At 42.0% G+C, this 21,982-nt stretch overlaps 1 protein-coding gene across 1 annotated transcript in view; it reads left to right on the top strand.

The window, feature by feature from the left end:
* Positions 1-21,982, top strand: part of OTOP3 (otopetrin 3) — a 104,826-nt gene that overhangs the window by 28,866 nt on the left and 53,978 nt on the right. The window contains exons 2-4 of the mRNA XM_077251745.1: positions 3,101-3,451; positions 4,731-4,867; positions 9,060-9,118. Coding sequence (XP_077107860.1) covers positions 3,101-3,451; positions 4,731-4,867; positions 9,060-9,118 — 547 coding nt within the window. The remainder of the gene's footprint in view (positions 1-3,100; positions 3,452-4,730; positions 4,868-9,059; positions 9,119-21,982) is intronic.

Here is a 21,982-nt window from a genome sequence, read left to right as displayed (position 1 = left end):
GCAGTGTCGGTGTGCTGCCCATGTTTACAGACACATTAGGAATGTTCTATTCTGATCCTCAAAATCGGATCAGAACAGAACATTCTCTGACCCTCACGGATCTCACTCTCGGATCCATGATTTTCATGGATGTGTGAATTGACCTATAAAACTCTACGAGTCTGTGTGCCATCCGAGAAAAAAAATCTGACAGCACACGGACATTTCACATAAATATGAGAATGCGGCCTTAGGAATTCTACAGATAACATTATTACTCCAAGTCACACAGTGCAAATACAGAATAATATTTACAGCCAGGCACTAACCACTGACGTCTCGTCTGATTAGAGTTGTTTTCTGCTGTTTCTTCTCCATCTGGTCAGACCTTCATGTCGACATCTCCCAGTCACGTCATGTCTTGTCATGATGATCATCACAGCCCTGAAAATAGCAAGGTCAAATATATTGTATACATACATGTCTCCCCCGCACTGCGCCCCTGACTACATATACTGTATGTACCTCACCATTAATATACTATTAGCCACAGACCAATCAAAATATAAAGTGATAAGAAGCACTGTGTCCCCAATTAATTATAATCTCTGCCGCCCAATAATATAAATTATTCAGTCTGTGACTCTCCCCAATTAACTGTAAGGCTATGTGCACACGGAAAGTATGCAAGGGTTCACAGTACAAGCATAGTGAATGAGATTCCTGAAGTCTCATGCACACGTTGCTTACTGTTTCCTTGCAGATTTGCAGCAGATTAAAATCTGCATAATGTCAATTCTTGCAGCGTATTTCACCCATACTAATGAGTAGGGGAAAATATGCAAGAAAAGCATGTCAAAAACATGGCCATAAAAGTATGTTATGCAGCGTTCTTCCTCCCAACACATTAGGATATGCCGCAGAATTTTCTCCTGAACGTGTGCACATAGCCTTAGTCCCTGTCCTGTGTCGCCCCCCCCCCCCATTCATTATAAGTCCTTGATAGCATCATAATGAATTTGGGGGTGAGAGAAGACATTATTGGGTACTGAGCATCCTCCACCCCCTCCCAATTCATTACAAGTCCCTGACAGCATCTTCTCCAACCTTTCAATTCATTATAAAGTTTCCTATGCATCTTACTTTCACTTCTCCCCAATAAATTTTAAGTCCCTGATAGAGTCATAATGAATTGTGAGAAAAGTAAGGACGCTGTCAGGGACTTAGCACCCTCTCCACCACCAAATTAATTTTGCATCCATCTCTAACGTCCTCCTCCCCCATATGTCCTCCTTACTCCCATCCCAATCCCCCACCCCTCATTGTCTTCTCCCTCACATCCCTGATTGTCCTGTTCCCACCTCCTCATTATCATCTCTCCCACATCCCTCATTGTCATTTCTCCCATCACCCTCATTGTCCTCTCCCCCACCCCATCATTAACTTCTCCCCACCCCATGATTGTTTTCTCCCCATATTCATCATTGCCCTCTCCCCCACCCCATCATTGTCCTCTCCCAAGAATCCCATCATTGTCATCTTCCCACTTCTATCATTGTCCTTTCCCCCACCCCCATCATTATCCTCTCTCCCACATCCATAATTGTCCTCTCTCCCACCCTCATCATTGTCCTCTCCCCACATCCCTTATTGTCATCTCCACCATACCCATCATTGTCCTCTCCCCACATCCCTTATTGTCATCTACACCATACCCATATCATTGTCCTCTCCCTCACATCCCTCATTGTCATCTCTCCCACCTCCTCATTATCCTCTCCCTCAAATCCCACATTATCATCTCCCCATCCCATCATTGTCCTCCCCCACAACCCTCATTGTCATCTCCCCACCTCCATCTTTGTCCTCTCCCCCCACCCCATCATTGTCCTTTCCCTCAACCCTTCATTGTCATCTCCCCCACCCCATCATTGTCAGCTCCCCCACTCCCATCATTATCCCTTCCACCACCCACATCATTGTTCTCCCCCGCCACTACTCATTGTCCTCTCCCCAGTGTATTGGTAAAATAAGCAAAACACAACAACACTCGCCTCTCCATCTGTTCCCCCACAGCATCATCACCAGCAACTTTCTGTCTGACACGCACGCGGTGCATGCTGACGTCATCATGCCGCACGTGCCTATGTCAAAGACAAAGCACCAGGCAGGAAGCAGAGGACAGATTCCTGTAGTTTCACTGCCTTTTTCTCCTGTAGGCAATGGAGCATGTGTGTGCGTGTATGTGTGTGGGCATGTGTGCGTGTGTGCGTGCGTACATGTGTGCGTGCATTTGTGTGCCACAGAAATCCCAGATGAAAATCTGCTGCATTTTGCTAATAGATAAAGCTTGTTGCAGATTTTTAAGATCTGCAGCTGCAATTGTTTTATGGTGAGAGTATGGGGAGTTTCTTAAAATCCTATTCACTTACATTGTGTGGACTCTACAATCGCAGTTCTTCAGCAAAAATGTGTGAACTCATCCTAAAATGTCCTTCACATTTCATTATTTTTCACCAAACCAATAACAAACAAAAAGCTAAGCAGGAAAACATAATGAAAACTTTTAGACTTAATTGAATGTTGCATAGATTTTGCATTGTGCAGCTGGCTCATGCATAATCACCAATCTACTTAAACTTCTCACTGTGGTCCTACAGTAAAGAGAAATAAAAGGATTGGAACTCCTGTTATTGTGAGTGGGGATCCCAGCGGTGGTATACCGAGTGAATAGACATATATTATTTTCTTTTGTGGCACAATTCCTTTAAATAGCTCCTGCCATTTAATACATACTCAAAGAAAATTTGGAATTATAGTCCTAGACTATGCCACATGTGACATTACTAAAGTAAGTACATGATTTCCATTTATGGAGGATATAAGATACTATCTGGCGCTGTGGACTCCACCCATGAGGTACCACAGGTCTCAGCTTACATATATGTTAAGTGTTTGTCTGCAGCCTTGTACTTTCCTGGATGTCCTCCTCTATCTGTTGCATTCCATCTTCCCAGAGGGATGCCTTTAGGTAAATTTAGTCCCGACTTGCTATATATCAATAATATGATATTCAATTGTTGGCAACTTTGTTGAATAACGGGCTTTACATTTTTTTTAGACATGGAATCTAAACATCCCAGCCAACCGGTCACTCATGAAGGCTTCACTATAAACTATGAACATTCATGGCTCCACCGACATTGCCCATCTTTACCGATTCATCATCAGCGAGCACGAGTAACTGGGCGACTTTTCTCCGGACTCCTGGCAATGAACGTGATATTCCTGGGTGCTGCACTGATCAGTAGTATGATTATCAGTTCAATGCCTGCTCAGAACTCTTACATCTTTCTCTCAGTCCTTATGTTCTGCAGCTCAGCATGGGCAATGTACTATTTACTGTGGACACGCAGAAAAATATATGCGGCTGTTCTACAGGACCACCATGCTGGTGCACTATGGCTGAGAGGTCAGTAAAAGTGAATGCATAGAAGGAACTGATGTCTATACTACTGTTTTGTAATCCAACCAGGTACAGGTTTGATCATATTTAGCTGTGATATGCACCTAGTAGCTTATGGTAAATGCATTTTGCAATATTCCTATGTGTTATATTCAGTATCAAGTCCCATTAAACAGCCTTTGGTCACATGATGATGATCTATTTCCTCACAACACAATTATGGAGACACTTCATCGTTCTCTTATAGACAATATTTTCTCCGTCTGAGGAACATGTCCCCCCGAGAGATGCAAGTTGGTATTCACAATGTGCTTATGCTGCAGTGTTAATATGGAGGACAGGGTGTGAACCAAGTCTTGGGGTACTTTTATGGAATTTGCTTCAGTAGAATGGTTGAGAAACAATGTTGTAGACCACAGCTGAATCCAGTGTGACCATCACATGACTGGTTACGACTTTGTTCTCATAATCAGTGGGAGCTTCAACCATGGCAGAGAAGAAGACAAAATTTATGGTCATATAAAGCTCCATAACTCTAACCAGTTTTTGCCCTAAAAGTAGATTGAGGGCACGAATAAACAGCTCAGAAACGTGTCTAGTTCAAAATCATGTGCCCTTGGCTCCAAACTATGTACGACACAAACCACTGCCATCAACTGGTTACATATTTTATGTCCTTATGTCATCATACTAGCCAAATAATAAAGCAGACCAACCAAGGAGGACACTATGGAATAGTTGAAGGCCCAAATTTTCCTTGTGGACTTGTTAGTGCAATGATTCAGAGAAAAAGGAAGGCAAAATTGTTTGTCAAGTTTTTCTGGAAGTGTGTTTTTAATTGTTTTTCGGTTTGCTCTTTTTTTAAGTCATTATCAATATGCTAAAAACATTTGAAACAGCCTTTACTCAAATCACTAAGCCTCTTAATGGACTGACATGTCCTGTTCTGTAAAAATTAGTTTACGTTGAACTCATTATCATCACAGGCAAGCTCACAATGAAAGGTCCTTCTGATATAGATAACACGTGATCCATAGAGAAGTCACAAACCCGTCTAGGAGAACTCAATAACGAAAGCGTTCTTAAATCCATTATGATTCAAAGTTATAGACCCTGAAAATGTTAGGTAGATGTGTAGACTGAATTTTCTAATTTTATTTCTAGATATTAATTGCATTGTACAAGATTAATCATTAAGATATTTTCAGTATTTTTTATTTTCTAATTTTCCACAACCCCTTTAAAGTTGGTTCTTGATATTGAAATTATTTTTCCTTCCTTTTAGGATCTCTTGTACTGTTTGGATTCTGCAGCCTTCTTGTAGCTGTCTTTAAAATTGGCTATGATTCAAGTCTGTTTACATGTAGGCTGCCAATTAATATTGTTTTTTCCGTCATGGAAATCATCTTTATAATTGTACAGGTAATACACTATTAGCTTATGCTATGTATTGCTCATGCATTAGATTCATTAATGTGTGCTGGTTTTTTTTGTTTTGCTTTTTATTCATTTCTCCTGTTGTAGTTTTGGAGAAGAGATTAAAATAAAATTTGTTCATTGACTTTGCTCATTGCTTCACATAACGTTATTTGATCAACCATGTACCACTAATAAAATTAGATACCATGTTTTGATTCCATTACACGACATTTATAGTACATGAAGTTATACAGTCATGGCCGAAAGTGTTGGCACCCTTGAAATTGTTCCAGAAAATGAAGTATTAATCCCAGAAAATTATTGCAACTACACATGTTTTATTATACACGTTTATTTTGTTTGTGTGTATTGGACCAAAGCAAAAAAAAGGAAGGAAAAAAGGCAAATTGGAAAAAATACACAAAAGCCCAAAAATAGACAGGACAAAATTGTTGGCAATCTCAACTTAATATTTGGTTGCACACCTTTTGGAGTAAATAACATGCTTGAAACAAATTTGTTTACCCCCAATTTTGGAAAGGTGCCAACAATTATGTCCAACCATTTTTGTGGTATTTTGTGAAATGATGTTCAATTTGCCTCTTTTTCTCCATTTTTGTGTTTCAATACACACAAAGGAAATAAACATATTTTATAACATAACAAAACATGTGTAAAAGCAATAATTATCTGGGGGAAGTACTTTATTTTCTGGAACAATTTTAAGAATGCCAACACTTTTGGCCATGACTACAGTAGGTACGGAAAGTATTCAGACCCCATTAAATTTTTCACTCTTTGTTTCATTGCAGCCATCTAGTAAATTTAAAGTTAATTTTTTTCTCATTAATGTACATTTTGCACCCCATCTTGACTGAAAAAACAGAAATGTAGACATTTTTGCAAATTTATCAAAGAAGAAAAACTGAAATATCACATGGTCATAAGTATTCAGACCCTTTACTCAGTATTGAGTAGAAGCACCCTTTTGAGCTAGTACAGCCATGAGTCTTCTTGGGAATGATGCAACAAGTTTTTCACACCAGGATTTGGGGATCCCCTGCCATTCTTCCTTGCAGATCCTCTCAAGTTCCCTCAGGTTGGATGGTTAACATTGGTGGACAGCCATTTTCAGGTCTCTCTAGAGATGCTTAATTGGGTTTAGATCAGGGCTCTGGCTGGGCCAGTCAAGAATGGTCACAGATTTGTTTTGAAGGCACTCCTTTGTTATTTTAGCTGTGTGCTTAGGGTCATTGTCTTGTTGGAACATTTGTCTAAGTTTGAGGTCCAGAGCACTCTGGAAGAGATTTTCATCCAGGATATCACTGTACTGTGCATTCATGTTTCCTACAATGGCAAACAAGTCGACCTGTCCCTGCAGTTGAAAAACACCCCCATAGCACGATGCTGCCACCACCATGTTTCACTGTTGGGGTTGTATTGGGCAGGTGATGAGCAGTGCCTGATTTTCCCCACACATACAGCTTAGAATTATCACTATCCTATTTAGATTGGCAACCAAAGCACTTCAATTCATCAATATATGACCTTCCAATTTATAATTATTTATATATCTACAGTATATATATATATATATATATATATATATATATATATATATATCTTTCCACTGTGTGTATATATATATATATATAACTTTTTATACACTTTTTATGAATTTACAAAGTCCTCCTTTTAAATATTCAGAAGCATAGACACACTTTTTCATGCTGATACCATCCCTATAAATAGGGCCCCCTCTATGATGGCCCACAAGGACCACTATGAATTCCATAGTCTCCCCTCTCAGAAAAGCACAGGCTTGAAAACTCTCCCATTTGGTTCTCTGAATGGTTGAGATGTTCTATGCCCTGCAATGCAGGAGTTGAAACCCTGATACGAACATAGTGCTTCTCTGAGACTGGGTGCGTCGGACACATGCGCACTTACATTGATTTAGTCCATCTGGATAGTGCGCATGCACTGGAGTGGTAACTCCATCAGACTTCCGATCTGCACCAATCACGTGACACGCTGTTCGCTCCACTGCGTGTCACGGCGTGCCGGACCGGAAGCCCCTTTAGTCCTGTGAGTGCCCATCCGACGTCATGCGCCATGAGATTGCCAGATACACATCCAATCAAGGCAACGTGATTTACATATCCCACCCACAACCCGGCCCCGCAATCATTGGACACCTGCATCAGCGGACATAAAAATGCACCTTAGCCTAGTTACCATCACAACCCCTTGGTTAGTGAAGAAGCTGAATAGCGAAACGGCGCTCGTCGGGCGCAGGGCTCTGATACAGTCTCCCTCCTACATCACAATCACTGCAGCATTCATCTTCAGGTAAAGAGATGTCTCTCTGATCCTTTTTGGCTTATTTCTTTCATGTCCCTTGCTTGAACCTCATTCATCTATATTACTTACATCAGCTTAGTCTGATTTTACACTACCTTTCAGTGAACTATTTGAGAATAACTGCAAGGGCTGATAATGGATATAATGAATTATTATCACAAATAGCAGGCTGTCACCGTTCAGACATCCTAATATATAGGATCTGGCATTTTATTGCCTCGTAGTGGGCTTTTGTGGAAATAGCCGTATAAAGTTTTCTGTTGTGATATATTCATTCCTTTTGTTTAGTGATTGTATTTGCATTTACAATTATATTTTCAGAAAAGGGCTGCCAAACAAGATAAAAATATGACACTGTAGTCAATCCTATCTAGCAAGCCCACACATCTTTTCAGAAAATAATACCTTTAATGTAAAACAATTTGCATATTTTCCTTTTGACTGTACCATTCCCTGACCTTTATTGGAGGTCCTTTTTCCACTTTGTCCCCGTCTTTTTTAAACCATTTTTAATTTGAGTTTCAATAAAGAAATATTATATCTATGTATTTTCTAGTCACTTCATACCTTTTTTGGTAAGACGATATAATACATGTGTTTTTTTGGCAAACTGTATGCAGGCTTTTATATGTCTTGCACTGAGGAGAGGCTTCCGTCGGGCCACTCTACCATAAAGGCCCAACTGGTGTAGGGCTGCAGTGATAGTTGACTTTGTGGAACTTTCTCCCATCTCCCTATTGCATTTCTGGAGCTCAGCCACAGTGATCTTGGGGTTCTTCTTTACCTCTCTCACCAAGGCTCTTCTCCTATGATTTCTCAGTTTGGCTGGACGGCCAGGTCTAGGAAGACTTCTGGTAGTCCCAAACTTCTTCCATTTAAGGATTATGGAGGCTACTGTGCTCTTAGGAACCTTGAGTACTGCAGAAATTCTTTTGTAACCTTGGTCAGATCTGTGCCTTGCCACAATTCTGTCTCTGAGCTCCTTGGCCAGTTCCTTTGACCTCATGATTCTCAATTGGTCTGACATGCACTGTGAGCTGTGAGGTCTTATATAGACAGGTGTGTGCCTTTCCAAATCAAGTCCTATCAGTTTAATTAAGCACAGCTGGCCTCCAATGAAGGAGTAGAACCATCTCTAGGAGGATCACAAGGAAATGGACAGCATGTGACTTAAATATGAGTGTCTGAGCAAAGGGTCTAAATACATATGCCCATGTCATATTTCAGTTTTTCATTTTTAATAAATTTTCAAAAATTTCTACATTTCTATTTTTTTTTCAGTCAAGATGGGGTGCAGAGTGTACATTAATGAGAAAAAAATTAACTTTTTTGAATTTACCAAAAATTTAAAGGGGTCTGAATACTTTCCGTACCCACTGTATATATGAAAGTGAAGTAATTTCATGTTTAGAAATTTATGATCTACATAAATTATCATCTATCCACAACATTCAGAGTCTACAGGCACTGACTAAGATAGTGAAGCACTCGGCTATCATGACATCTTCATAGACATATACTTTGAATTGCAATCAACTGTCCCATTTAATTCCTCTTGCTGTGGTCTTGCAGCCAATGGAGAACCAGGTTAAAACCGGGATAAATAGCTGTTGGACCCACACCCAAAATAGCAATTGAGTAATAAAATGGCAATATTCCTGTAAGAAAAAAACCATCCAATGCAAATGTTTGTAACTACCCTAGCTTCTGACTTATAGAACTATGGCCAAGTTCACATGTGTATGGTAATCTTCTTCAATCAATGATTTGTTTCCCCAAAGTATACCTTTATAGCAAGAAAATAAGAGATCATAATGTTTTTCCTTTGTAGACATCTTTTCTGTGGCTTTCCTGCAGGGATTGTATCCAGGTGCAACACAATATAAGTAGGTGGGTATGGAAAAATAAATTGTTTTGACATGAATGCACACAGAATTTAGAATAATCACTGAGATGTTGTGAACTAGAGTTAAAGGGAACCTGTCACCAGAAAAAATGCTGTGAACCTGCAGATATGCTGTTAATCTGCAGGTTAACAGCGTTATTATCCTGCCCAGTGCCTGCACATAGCTGAGTGCAGCGGGGAAGAAATTAAATTTATTCTCTCTGCAAGAATTCGGTAATCAGTCATGGAGGGTGGGGCGCAGTGGGTTCAGTCACCACTTTGACTATACAGAACGGCCGTTGTCGTTGTAACCGCGCCCCTGGCCCTGATTAACAATGCCTCTACATTGAAGCCGGCTGTCAGTGAGGTCCAGGGGGCGCGGTTAAAGCTGCCGCTTTGTATACTCAGAGTGGTGACTGAACCTACGCCTCCATAACTAAGTACCGAATGCTTGCCACATTCAGAATCGCCCAATCTATCAATATTAAAAAATTTACCCGATTGCTAAATGAGAAGAAAAAAGAAAAATTCAAAATACCTACACCAGCAGATGACATGTCTCCCCAAACCATCACTAATTGTGGAAACTTGACACTAGACCTCAAGCAGCTTGGATTGTGTGCCTCTCCACTCTTCCTCCAGACTCTGGGACCTTGATTTCCAAGGTCTAGTGTGATGTATCCACAATCAATGATGGTTTTGGGAGCCATGTTATCTGCTGGTGTAGGTCCATTGTGTTTTATCAAGACCAAAGTCAGCACAGTCGTATACCAGGAAAGTTTAGAGCACTTCATGCTTCCCTCTGCCGACAAGCTTATTGGAGATGGAAATGTCATTCTCCAGCACGACTTATCACCTGTCCACACTGCCAAAAGTATCAATAACTGGTTTCAAAACAACAGCATCACTATGCTTGATTGGCCAGTAAACTCGTCTGACCTTAACCTCATATAGAATCTGTGGGGTATTGTAAAGAGGAAGATGAGAGACACCAGACCCAACATTGCAGACAAGCTGAAGGTTGCTATCAAAGCAACCTGGTCTTCCATAACACCTCAGCAGCGCCACAGGCTGATAGCCTCCATGCCATGTCGCATTGATACAGTAATTGAGGCAAAAGGAGCCACGACCAAGTATTGAGTGCATTTACTGAACATACATTTCAGTAGGCCAGCATTTCGGATTTTAAAATCATTTTTTCAAGCTGGTGTTATAAAGTATTCTAATTTACTGAGATAATGACTTTTGGGTTTTCATTGGTTGTAAGCCATAATCATCAACAATAACAGAAATAAACACTTGAAATAGATCACTCTATTTGGTTTTTTTTACAAGTCCCAAGAGATGAATCTCTGCTAACACCCCATTGGGCTTAACATTAATGAATATCTAAACTTTACTAGCTAATATTTCCATAACAGAGATGATAATTTATAAAATAAAAAAATATGCTCTATTCAGCTATGCAGCCACTATTCATTGGACAGTTTAACATGCTAAAATAGTGAAAACTCAAATTAATAAATTACAAGTTAAATTGAATAATTTTTTCCACAACTTAATCTCCTATAACATGATCATGCTGCTTCTTCAATATGACATGTCTCCTATAATTGGGTTGGGTTGCAGTAATAAAAGAGATACTGTACATCAGATCACCAGTTCCTGTATACATTAATTGGTAAGTTGGGTGCGGTGCATGGTAAAAGGAACGGCTATTAAGCAACAATGCAACTAGTGTATAGATAAAGGTTTCTGGCTGGAATTGACATTTGAATCTTTTTTTTAAATTGAATTCAAATTGAAGATAAATAAAGATAATGATTCATAAGGAAGATAAAATCACAGTGACGATAAATAGTAATTTCAGAAACATGTGGCCTCTACATTTCGAACCTACAAATCATATAATTACCGTATCTTAATCAGTATATTTGCACCGATAGACTATTTTTTTAGGAGAGGAATTTGCTCATACAGAAGCACACTTTGTACTGTGCTATGATGGTATTCCCCCAGTATGGGACTATAAAAACAGTACAAGTAATCAAAACAAATAGGGATATACTGCAATGGCAAAAATTAAGAGACCACTGCAAAATGTTCAGTTTGTCTGATTTTTCTCTTTATAGGTATATTTTTGAGTAAAATGTAAATTGTTCATTTAGTCTATAAACTTCTGACAATGTCTCTGAAATTCCAAGCAATACATTTTGTATTTTTTTTCTGAAAAGGAGAAATGGTCAAAATTTAAAAAAATGGTGCTTTCAGACCTCAAATAATGCAAAGAAAACAAGTTCATAATCATTTATAAACAACAATACTAATGTTTTAACTCAGGAAGAGTTCAGAAATCAGTATTTTTTTTTTTAAACAATAATTTTTATTGAATTTTATATAGAAAGCACAACATAAACATATAATGCAATCTGCAGGAATCGAAAATATATGTGCTTAATAAACGGACATACAAACAAAGGGGGGAACGGGAGGGAGGGGGGGAAGGCTCGAGAGTGAAACATTGTACGTCCGGATCTCGTTAAGCTATTTAGTCGGAGTCCTGTGGAGCAAGATTAGTCCAATGGGATACTGGTATAATAAAAGGGGTGTGGTTCACGTATTCTGCCCAAGGAAGCCAGATAAGTTCAAATTTGCTAACCTTGTCCATGAGTATGACCGATAGTTTTTCGTTTATCATGTACCACGAAAGACGTGATTTGACCACAGATAATTCTAGATTTGGTTGCTTCCACGCTAGCGCTATGGTTTGTTTAGCTGCTAAGAATATAAATGTGATGAGGGCACGACAATGTTTAGGAATGCTGGGGATACGCTTGTTTAAAAGAGCTTCCCAGGGTTTTTTTTTAAGGTTGATATTCGTGACAGAAAGAATCAGATGATATATCCTAGTCCAAAACCTGCGTACTGTTGGGCATAGCCACCATATATGGAGCATGTCACCTAAAGAATTGCAGCCCCTGAAGCAATTTGGGGAATAATTAACAACTGCCTTTGCTATTCTGGCTGGGGCCAGGTGGCATCTAATCAGTACTTTATAATTTGTTTCCAACATGAGGGTGTTTAGGATTCCCCCAGTGGAGGAGGACCAAATTTGGAACCATTCTGAGTCTGTTAAGGTTGAGCCTAAATCGGACTCCCAACGAGATGTATAGCTTAGGCAACGTCTGTGAGAGGGGGAATTAATATGCGAATAGAGGAGAGATATAATGCCCAGAGCATGTGGAAATTGACGACATCTCTATTCAAAGGCAGTGTATGAATATGGAGGGACAGAGTTTTTTAATAGAGATTGGACAAAATTTTTAAGTTGTAAATAATGGAATATTTCCCCGGAGGGGAGATGATATTTTTCGCTCAGGACTAGTGTTGAGCATTCCGATACCGCAAGTATCGGGTATCGGCCGATATTTGCTGTATCGGAATTCCGATACCGAGATCCGATACTTTTGTGGTATCGGGAATTGGAATCGGAAGTTCCCAGTGTATGGTTCCCAGGGTTTGAAGGAGAGGAAACTCTCCTTCAGGCCCTGGGATCCATATCCATGTAAAAAATAAAGAATTAAAATAAAAAATAGGGATATACTCACCCTCGGACAAGCCGCGACGTCATCCCTCAGGTCCTAAATTCCCTTCTAGGAATTTAGGACCTGAGGGATGACGTCACGGCTTCTGATTGGTCGCGTGGCGGTCACATGAGCGGCACGCGACCAATCAGAAGCCGTGACGTCATGGAAGGTACTGAACGCGCTCATTTTAAGCAAAGAAGGCTGCCGGTTCACAGCGGTAAGGTCCAGGCTGCGTCGGAGAGGTGAGTATATCAATATTTTTTATTTTAATTCTTTATTTTACACATTAATATGGATCCCAGGGCCTGAAGGAGAGTTTCCTCTCCTTCAGACCCTGGGAACCATCAGGATACCTTCCGATACTTGGTGTCCCATTGACTTGTATTGGTATCGGATATCGGCGATATCCGATACTTTTCGGATATCGGCCGATACTATCTGATACCGATACTTTCAAGTATCGGACGGTATCGCTCAACACTACTCAGGACCTGAAAAGGGATAATCCCGTCCACATTAAAAAGATGATGAACTCTGGATATTCCCGCCGCCACCCATAAACGGAAATTCTTAAGGGACTCGACTCCTGGGAGAAACTGGGTATTACCCCAGAGGGGAGCCAAGGGTAAAAATGGTGATATTAACTGCGAAGAATATTTTAACGAGTCCCAAATTTTTAGTGAATGGACTAGAATGGGATTTGAAACATATCTGCGTTGAGATGGGAGAATCCACAATATGGCATCAAGTGTGTTCAAGTGAAGTTCGGAGGCCTCTAGGGCAAGCAACAAAGGAGGTTCTGAGTAGGCATGATATAAAGTCAGTTGACCTAGCTGGGCTGCTTGATGGTATTTAGAGAGATTTGGTACTCCCAGGCCTCCTTTTAGATGGTGACGATAAAGGGTAGCTCTATTCACTCTAGGAATGCCCCCCCTCCAGACAAAGGTGTTAATTAATCATTGTGCAATTTTAAGATAATGGGTAGGTACCGAGACTGGCAAAACTCGAAATAGGTAAAGCAGTTTTGGGAGGATGGTCATTTTTAATGCCCGTATTCTGCCTAGGCAAGAGAGACGTAACTTGCCCTAAGACTGCAGTAGTGAGCGAATTTTGTGAAGCATATAGGGGTAATTAGCAGCATATAGGGAGTCATAATCTAGGGTTAGTTTCACTCCCAAGTAGTCTAGACGATTAGTGGTCTATTGGAATGGAAAATCATGTTTAAGTTGCACGACCGTAGAAGGAGAAAGGGATATATTCATAGCATAAGATTTAGAGGGGTTGATTTCTAGGCCGGAAACATGCTCAAAAGAGTTAAGAGTTGAAAAAGGGCTGGCAGGGATGACTGAGGTGATGTTAATAAAAGCAGCATGTCTGTTATGACCTGGTGGTTAAGGAGCAACATGGGACAAGCTCTGAGGAGGTGGTATCTGTACTGACCGCAGTTCCTGATCCTAACACCAACACTAGAAGTAGCCGTGGGATGTTCCTGTCACTCCCTAGACACCTCGTCACAGCCTGAGAACTAACTACCCCTAAAGATGGAAACAGAAAGCTATCTTGCCTCAGAGAATATCCCCAAAGGAAAGATAGCCCCCCACAAATATTGACTGTGAGTGGAGAGGGAAATGACATACACAGAATGAAAACAGGATTTAGCAAAGGAGGCCAATTCTAACTAAATAGACAGGATAGAAAAGGATACTGTGCGGTCAGTATTAAAAGCTAAAAATCCACGCAGAGTTTACAAAAATAATCTCCACACCGACTCACGGTGTGGAGGGGCAAATCTGCTTTCCCCAGAGCTTCCAGCTAAGCTGAATATATCATACTGACAAGCTGGCCAAGAAAAAACATAACATGAGCTGAACGATTAAGTCCACAGCAAGTGGACAACCAAAAGAACAAGCAATGACTTATCTTTGCTGAAGCAGGCTATCAGAGAAATCCAAGGAGAGGTCTAAATCCAACCAAGAAACATTGACAGCTGGCACTGGCTGAAGACTAGAGCCAGGCTAAATAGCAGAGCCAGGAGAGATGATCAGTGGACGCAGCTGCTAAAGCTAAACCCAAGGAGCAGCAGTTCCACTCAAAACCACCGGAGGGAGCCCAAGGGCAGAATTCACAAAAGTGCCATTTACAACCACCGGAGGGAGCCCAAGAACGGAATTCACAACACATGTCGTCGGCAAACAAAAAGAGTTTGTGGGAAACTGATGCTATGTCTATCCCCTGTATATTAGAATTGAGTCGGAGGTGTATGGCTAAGGGTTCAAATGCTAAGAGAAATAATAAGGGTGATAAGGGACATCCTTAGCGAGTGCCTCTATTAATGGAAAATCGTGTGGAGGAGAAGCCATTATATCATACATAGGCTGAAGGGGAACTATATAGGGCATGGATCCATGAAAGAAAGTGGTCAGGAAATCCCCACCTTTGCAAAACCGCAAACAGATAGGGCCAAGAAATGGAATCGAAGGCTTTTTTGATATCAAGCGATAATAACCTGCTTGGAATATTGCGTCGTTTGCAGTGGTGCAACAAATGAGAGATCCTGCGTATGTTATCGGACGCTTGTCGATTAGGAATGAAACCTGTTATGGACTGGTGATTTAGGAGCGACATGCGACTAGCTCTGAGCAGGTGGTAACTATACTGACCGCAGTTCCTGATCTTAACACAACACTAGAAGTAGCCGTGGGACGTTCCTGTCACTCCCTGGACACCTCGTCACAGCCGGAGAACTAACTACCCCTAAAGGTAGAAACAGGAAAGCTATCTTGCCTCAGAGAAAATTCCCAAAGGATAGACAGCCCCCACAAATAATGACTGTGAGTGGAGAAGGAAATGACATATGTAGAATGAAACAAGATTTAGCAAAGGAGGCCACTTCTAGCTAGATAGATAGTACAGGAAAGAACACTGTGCGGTCAGTAATAAAAACTAGAAAAAGTCCACCGCAGAGAAATGCAAAAATCTCCACACCTGACTAAAGGTGTGGAGGGCAAAATCTGCTGCCCAGAGTTTCCAGCTTAGCTGAATAGATCCATACTGATAAGCTGGACAAATGAGCAAAACATAGAATGTGCTGAACAATAAAGTCCACAACAAGAGGACTGCAAAAGGACAAGCAAGGACTTATCTTTGCTGAACAGGTCAGAGTGTCAGGGAAATCCAAAAGAGCCGTGACTCCAAGCAGGAACAATTGACAACTGGCATTGATTGAGGGATAAGGCCAGACTAAAATAGCCGAGCCAGAAAGACGATCAGTGGAAGCAGCTGCTGATGCTAAATCCAAGAAGCAGCCATACCACTCAAAACCACCGGAGGGAGCCCAAGAGCAGAACTCACAAAAGTGCTACTTACAACCACCGGAGGGAGCCCAAGAACGGAATTCACAATAGAAACCTACCTGATCTCTATGTATCAAGACACCCAGGCCTGAATTTAAGCGTTGAAACAATATCTTGGCTAATATTTTGAGATCTATATTGATGAGGGATATTGGTCTATAGTTGGACCATAATAATTGATCGGAATTGGGCTTGGGTATCATAGATACTGCAGCTATCAGAGAGGCACTTCCTGGCTTATTACCGTCTCTTAGGGAGTTGAAATAATTAGTAAGATGAGGGATAAGGAGTGGTGTATACTTCTTATAATAAAGGGCTGTAAATCCATCTGGGCCTGGTTTTTTATTGACTTTCAATTGTTGAATAGCTGATTCTATATCTTCAGGGGAAATAGGACAGTTTAACAATTCAATCATATCTGGGCCAAGAGTTGGGAAGGGAATAGAGTTCAAAAAGGCGTCTAGTTTTTCTGTATTTACAGTGGTGGTGGGGCTATAAAGTTGTTTTAGTTTCTGTTGGAACAGTTTAATGATCTGTAGTGGGATGGATGTAATGGCCGAAGTTGTGCGTAAACGAATTGGGGGACGGGGCAGGGGTAGACATTTCAACTGACGTGCTAAATTGGAGTTATTTTTATTGTTAAGGGCATAGAAACGTTGTTGCTACCAGCGTATAGCGTGGTCTGCTTTTTCGGAGAGGCATAGATTGAGTTCCGTTCGAGCATGAGAGAGAGATCTTTATATATTGTAGGTGAGGGTGTGTTCTTCAACTGAGATTCTAAAGTTGACACCTTGCTCTCCAGTTCAGCTATCTTCGCACCTCTATCTTTTTTCCTACTATAGGCTTCCTGAATACAGAGACCTTGTAGCACTACTTTATGAGCCTCCCATAAGGCAATTGGCGAAGAAACCAAATGGAGGTTCAAGGCGAAATATTTTTTAAGGTGGTTTTTAGTTTTTGAACTATTTTGGGGTAGGAGAGCAAGGAATCATTCAAAGTCCAGTTAAATGAACGGGGTTTAGGGTGGAGTGAAGAACATATTAATTGAATTGGAGAATGATCAGACCAAGGGGTTGAGAGAATGGAAATGTTTGATATATTCGGTATAAAGGGTGGGTGTTGTGAATTAGACTTTTTTGGCTCCCTCTTGTGGTCACTAGTGATATCACTCTGGGATTGTCTTTCCTCAGTTTGGCACCCACCTGGGTCGTTATTCCAGGGGTGTTGCTATATAAACTTCCTGGTTTCTCAGTCCAGTGCCTGGCATCGTTGTAATCAGTTCCTTTCTGTTTGCTCCTGTCTGCTGGTCTTGGATCTTGCAAAATTAAGCTAAGTCCTCCTTCCTTGTTTTTTGGTTATTTGCTTTGCTCTTATTTTTTTGTCCAGCTTGTACTAAATGTGATTCCTGATTTTGCTGGAAGCTCTAGGGGGCTGGTGTTCTCCCCCCGGGCCGTTAGACGGTTCGGGGGTTCTTGAATATCCAGCGTGGAAATTTTGATAGGGTTTTTGCTGACCATATAAGTCATCTTACTATATTCTGCTATTAGTCAGTGGGCCTCTCTTTTCTAAATATCTAGTTCATTCTTACGTTTGTCTTTTCTCCTTACCTCACCGTTATTATTTGTTGGGGGCTTGTATCCAACCTTTGGGGTCTTTTCTCTGGAGGCAAGAAAGGTCTATCTTTTCCCTTCTAGGGTTAGTTAGTTCTCCGGCTGGCGCGAGACGTCTAGAACCAACGTAGGCACGTTCCCCGGCTGCTGCTATTTGTGGTGCTAGGATTAGATATATGGTCAGCCCAGTTACCACTGCCCTATGAGCTGGTTTTTTGTGTTTAGAGACTTGGTATGTACTTTTGAGACCCTCTGCCATTGGGGTCATAACAGTATGCCAGGCCAAGGTTGAATGTTTAATGCATTGCAGAAGTGGGATTACAAGAAAGGAAAGTCTGAGATGTTTTTTTTTTCTTTCCTCTCTTTTTTTCTCCCCTTTACCTCTGAGTGGCTTGTGCTTGCTGCAGACATGAATGTCCAGACTTTGATTACAAGTGGGGATCAGCTTGCTGCTCGTGTGCAGGGCATACAAGATTTTGTTACCAGTAGTCCAATGTCTGAACCTGAAATACCTATTCCTGAACTGTTCTCTGGAGACCGATTTAAGTTTAGGAATTTCAGGAATAATTGTAAATTGTTTCTATCTCTGAGACCCCGTTCATCTGGAGATTCAGCTCAGCAAGTAAAAATTGTTATCTCTTTCTTACGGGGCGACCCTCAGGATTGGGCCTTCTTGCTAGCACCAGGAGATCCGGCATTGGCAAATATTGATGCGTTTTTTCTGGAGCTCGGATTGCTTTACGAGGAACCCAATCTTGAAATTCAGGCAGAAAAAGCCTTGCTGGCTATTTCTCAGGGTCAGGATGAAGCTGAAGTGTATTGCCAAAAATTTCGGAAATGGTCCGTGCTTACTCAGTGGAATGAGTGTGCTCTGGCCGCAAATTTCAGAAATGGCCTTTCTGAAGCCATTAAGAATGTGATGGTGGGTTTCTCCATTCCTACAGGTCTGAATGATTCCATGGCGCTGGCTATTCAAATTGACCGGCGTTTGCGGGAGCGCAAAGCCGCGAATCCTCTGGTGGTGTTGTCTGAACAAACACCTGATTTAATGCAATGTGGTAGAATTCAGACTAGAAATGAACGGAAAAATCATAGACGTCAGAATGGGTTGTGTTTTTACTGTGGTGATTCTACACACGTTATATCAGCATGCTCTAAACGCCTAACTAGGGTTGTTAGTCCTGTCACCATTGGTAATTTGCAACCTAAATTTATTTTGTCTGTGACTTTAATTTGCTCATTGTCCTCCTACCCTGTTATGGCGTTTGTGGATTCAGGTGCTGCCCTGAGTCTTATGGATCTGTCGTTTGCCAAGCGCTGTGGTTTTGTTCTTGAGCCGTTGGTAAATCCTATCCCTCTTAGAGGTATTGATGCTACGCCATTGGCGGAAAATAAACCGCAGTTTTGGACACAGGTAACCATGTGCATGACTCCTGAACATCGGGAGGTGATTCGTTTTCTTGTTCTGCATAAAATGCATGATTTGGTCGTTTTGGGTCTGCCATGGTTACAGACCCATAATCCAGTCTTGGATTGGAAGGCAATGTCTGTGTCAAGTTGGGGCTGTCAGGGAATTCATGGTGATTCCCCGCCGGTGTCTATTGCTTCCTCTACTCCTTCGGAAGTTCCTGAGTATTTGTCTGATTACCAGGATGTATTCAGCGAGTCCAGGTCCAGTGCTCTTCCTCCTCATAGGGACTGTGACTGCGCTATAGATTTGATTCCAGGTAGTAAATTTCCTAAGGGAAGATTATTTAATCTGTCTGTACCTGAGCATACCGCAATGCGTTCGTATATCAAGGAATCTCTGGAGAAGGGGCATATCCGTCCATCCTCTTCCCCTCTTGGTGTGGGATTCTTTTTTTGTGGCCAAGAAGGACGGATCTTTGAGACCTTGTATTGACTATCGGCTTCTGAATAAAATCACTGTTAAATTTCAGGATCCTTTGCCTCTGTTGTCGGACTTGTTTGCCCGGATTAAAGGTGCCAAGTGGTTCACCAAGATAGATCTTCGTGGTGCATACAACTTTGTGCGCATTAAGCAAGGAGATGAATGGAAAACTGCATTTAATACGCCCGAAGGTCATTTTGAGTACTTGGTGATGCCTTTCGGGCTCTCTAATGCTCCTTCAGTGTTTCAGTCCTTTATGCATGATATTTTCCGGAAGTATCTGGATAAATTTATGATTGTTTTTCTGGATGATATTCTGGTTTTTTCTGATGATTGGGACTCGCATGTAGAGCAGGTCAGGATGGTGTTTCAGGTTTTGCGTGAGAATGCTTTGTTTGTTAAGGGCTCAAAGTGTCTCTTTGGAGTACAGAAGGTTCCCTTTTTGGGTTTTATTTTTTCCCCTTCTGCGGTGGAGATGGACCCAGTCAAGGTCCGAGCTATTCATGATTGGACTCAACCCACGTCAGTTAAGAGTCTTCAGAAGTTCTTGGGTTTTGCTAACTTCTACCGTCGTTTTATCGCTAATTTTTCTAGCGTTGTTAAACCTTTGACGGATATGACCAAGAAAGGTTCTGATGTTGCTAACTGGGCTCCTGCAGCCGTGGAAGCCTTTCAAGAGTTGAAGCGCCGGTTTACTTCGGCGCCTGTTTTGTGCCAGCCTGATGTCTCACTTCCCTTTCAGGTTGAAGTGGATGCTTCTGAGATTGGGGCAGGGGCCGTTTTGTCACAGAGAGGCCCTGGTTGCTCTGTAATGAGACCATGTGCTTTTTTCTCTAGGAAGTTTTCGCCTGCTGAGCGGAATTATGATGTTGGCAATCGGGAGTTGTTAGCCATGAAGTGGGCATTTGAGGAGTGGCGTCATTGGCTCGAGGGTGCTAAGCATCGTGTGGTGGTCTTGACTGATCACAAAAATCTGATGTATCTCGAGTCTGCTAAACGCCTGAATCCTAGACAGGCCCGCTGGTCATTGTTTTTCTCCCGTTTTGACTTTGTGGTCTCGTATTTACCAGGTTCAAAGAATGTGAAGGCTGATGCTCTTTCAAGGAGCTTTGTGCCTGACTCTCCTGGAGTCGCAGAACCAGTTGGTATTCTCAAAGAGGGAGTTATCCTGTCAGCCATTTCTCCGGATTTGCGACGTGTGTTGCAGAGATTTCAGGCTGGTAGACCTGACTCTTGTCCACCTGACAGACTGTTTGTTCCTGATAAGTGGACCAGCAGAGTCATTTCCGAGGTTCATTCCTCGGTGTTGGCAGGGCATCCGGGAATTTTTGGCACCAGAGATCTGGTGGCTAGGTCCTTTTGGTGGCCTTCCTTGTCACGGGATGTGCGGTCATTTGTGCAGTCCTGTGGGACTTGTGCTCGAGCTAAGCCTTGCTGTTCTCGTGCCAGCGGGTTGCTCTTGCCCTTGCCTGTCCCGAAGAGGCCTTGGACACACATTTCCATGGATTTCATTTCAGATCTTCCGGTGTCTCAGGGCATGTCTGTCATCTGGGTGGTATGTGATCGCTTTTCCAAGATGGTCCATTTGGTATCTTTGCCTAAGCTGCCTTCCTCTTCCGATCTGGTTCCTTTGTTCTTTCAGAATGTGGTTCTTTTAAACGGCATTCCTGAGAATATCGTGTCTGACAGAGGATCCCAGTTTGTTTCCAGGTTCTGGCGATCCTTTTGTGCTAAGATGGGCATTGATTTGTCGTTTTCGTCTGCCTTTCATCCTCAGACTAATGGACAAACGGAGCGAACTAATCAGACTCTGGAGGCTTATTTGAGGTGTTTTGTTTCTGCAGATCAGGATGATTGGGTGACCTTCTTGCCGTTGGCTGAGTTTGCCCTTAATAATCGGGCTAGTTCCGCTACTTTGGTTTCGCCTTTTTTTTGCAACTCTGGTTTCCATCCTCGTTTTTCCTCGGGACATGTGGAGCCTTCTGACTGTCCTGGGGTGGATTCTGTGGTGGATAGGTTGCAGCGGATCTGGAATCATGTGGTGGACAACTTGAAGTTGTCACAGGAGAAGGCTCAGCGTTTTGCCAACCGCCGCCGCGGTGTGGGTCCCCGACTTCGTGTTGGGGATTTGGTATGGCTGTCTTCTCGATTTGTTCCTATGAAGGTCTCCTCTCCTAAATTTAAGCCTCGCTTCATCGGTCCTTACAAGATATTGGAGGTCCTTAATCCTGTGTCCTTTCGCTTGGATCTTCCGGTGTCGTTTGCCATTCACAACGTGTTCCATAGGTCTTTGTTGTGGCGGTACGTTGTACCTGTGGTTCCTTCTGTTGAGCCTCCTGCTCCGGTGTTGGTTGAGGGCGAGTTGGAGTACGTGGTGGAGAAGATCTTGGATTCTCGTCTCTCCAGGCGGAGGCTTCAGTATCTGGTC

This window comes from Ranitomeya variabilis, chromosome 4 (assembly GCF_051348905.1).
Source record: "Ranitomeya variabilis isolate aRanVar5 chromosome 4, aRanVar5.hap1, whole genome shotgun sequence".
NCBI classification, from domain to species: Eukaryota; Metazoa; Chordata; class Amphibia; order Anura; family Dendrobatidae; genus Ranitomeya; species Ranitomeya variabilis.
This window is presented reverse-complemented; position numbering and strand designations above follow the sequence as displayed.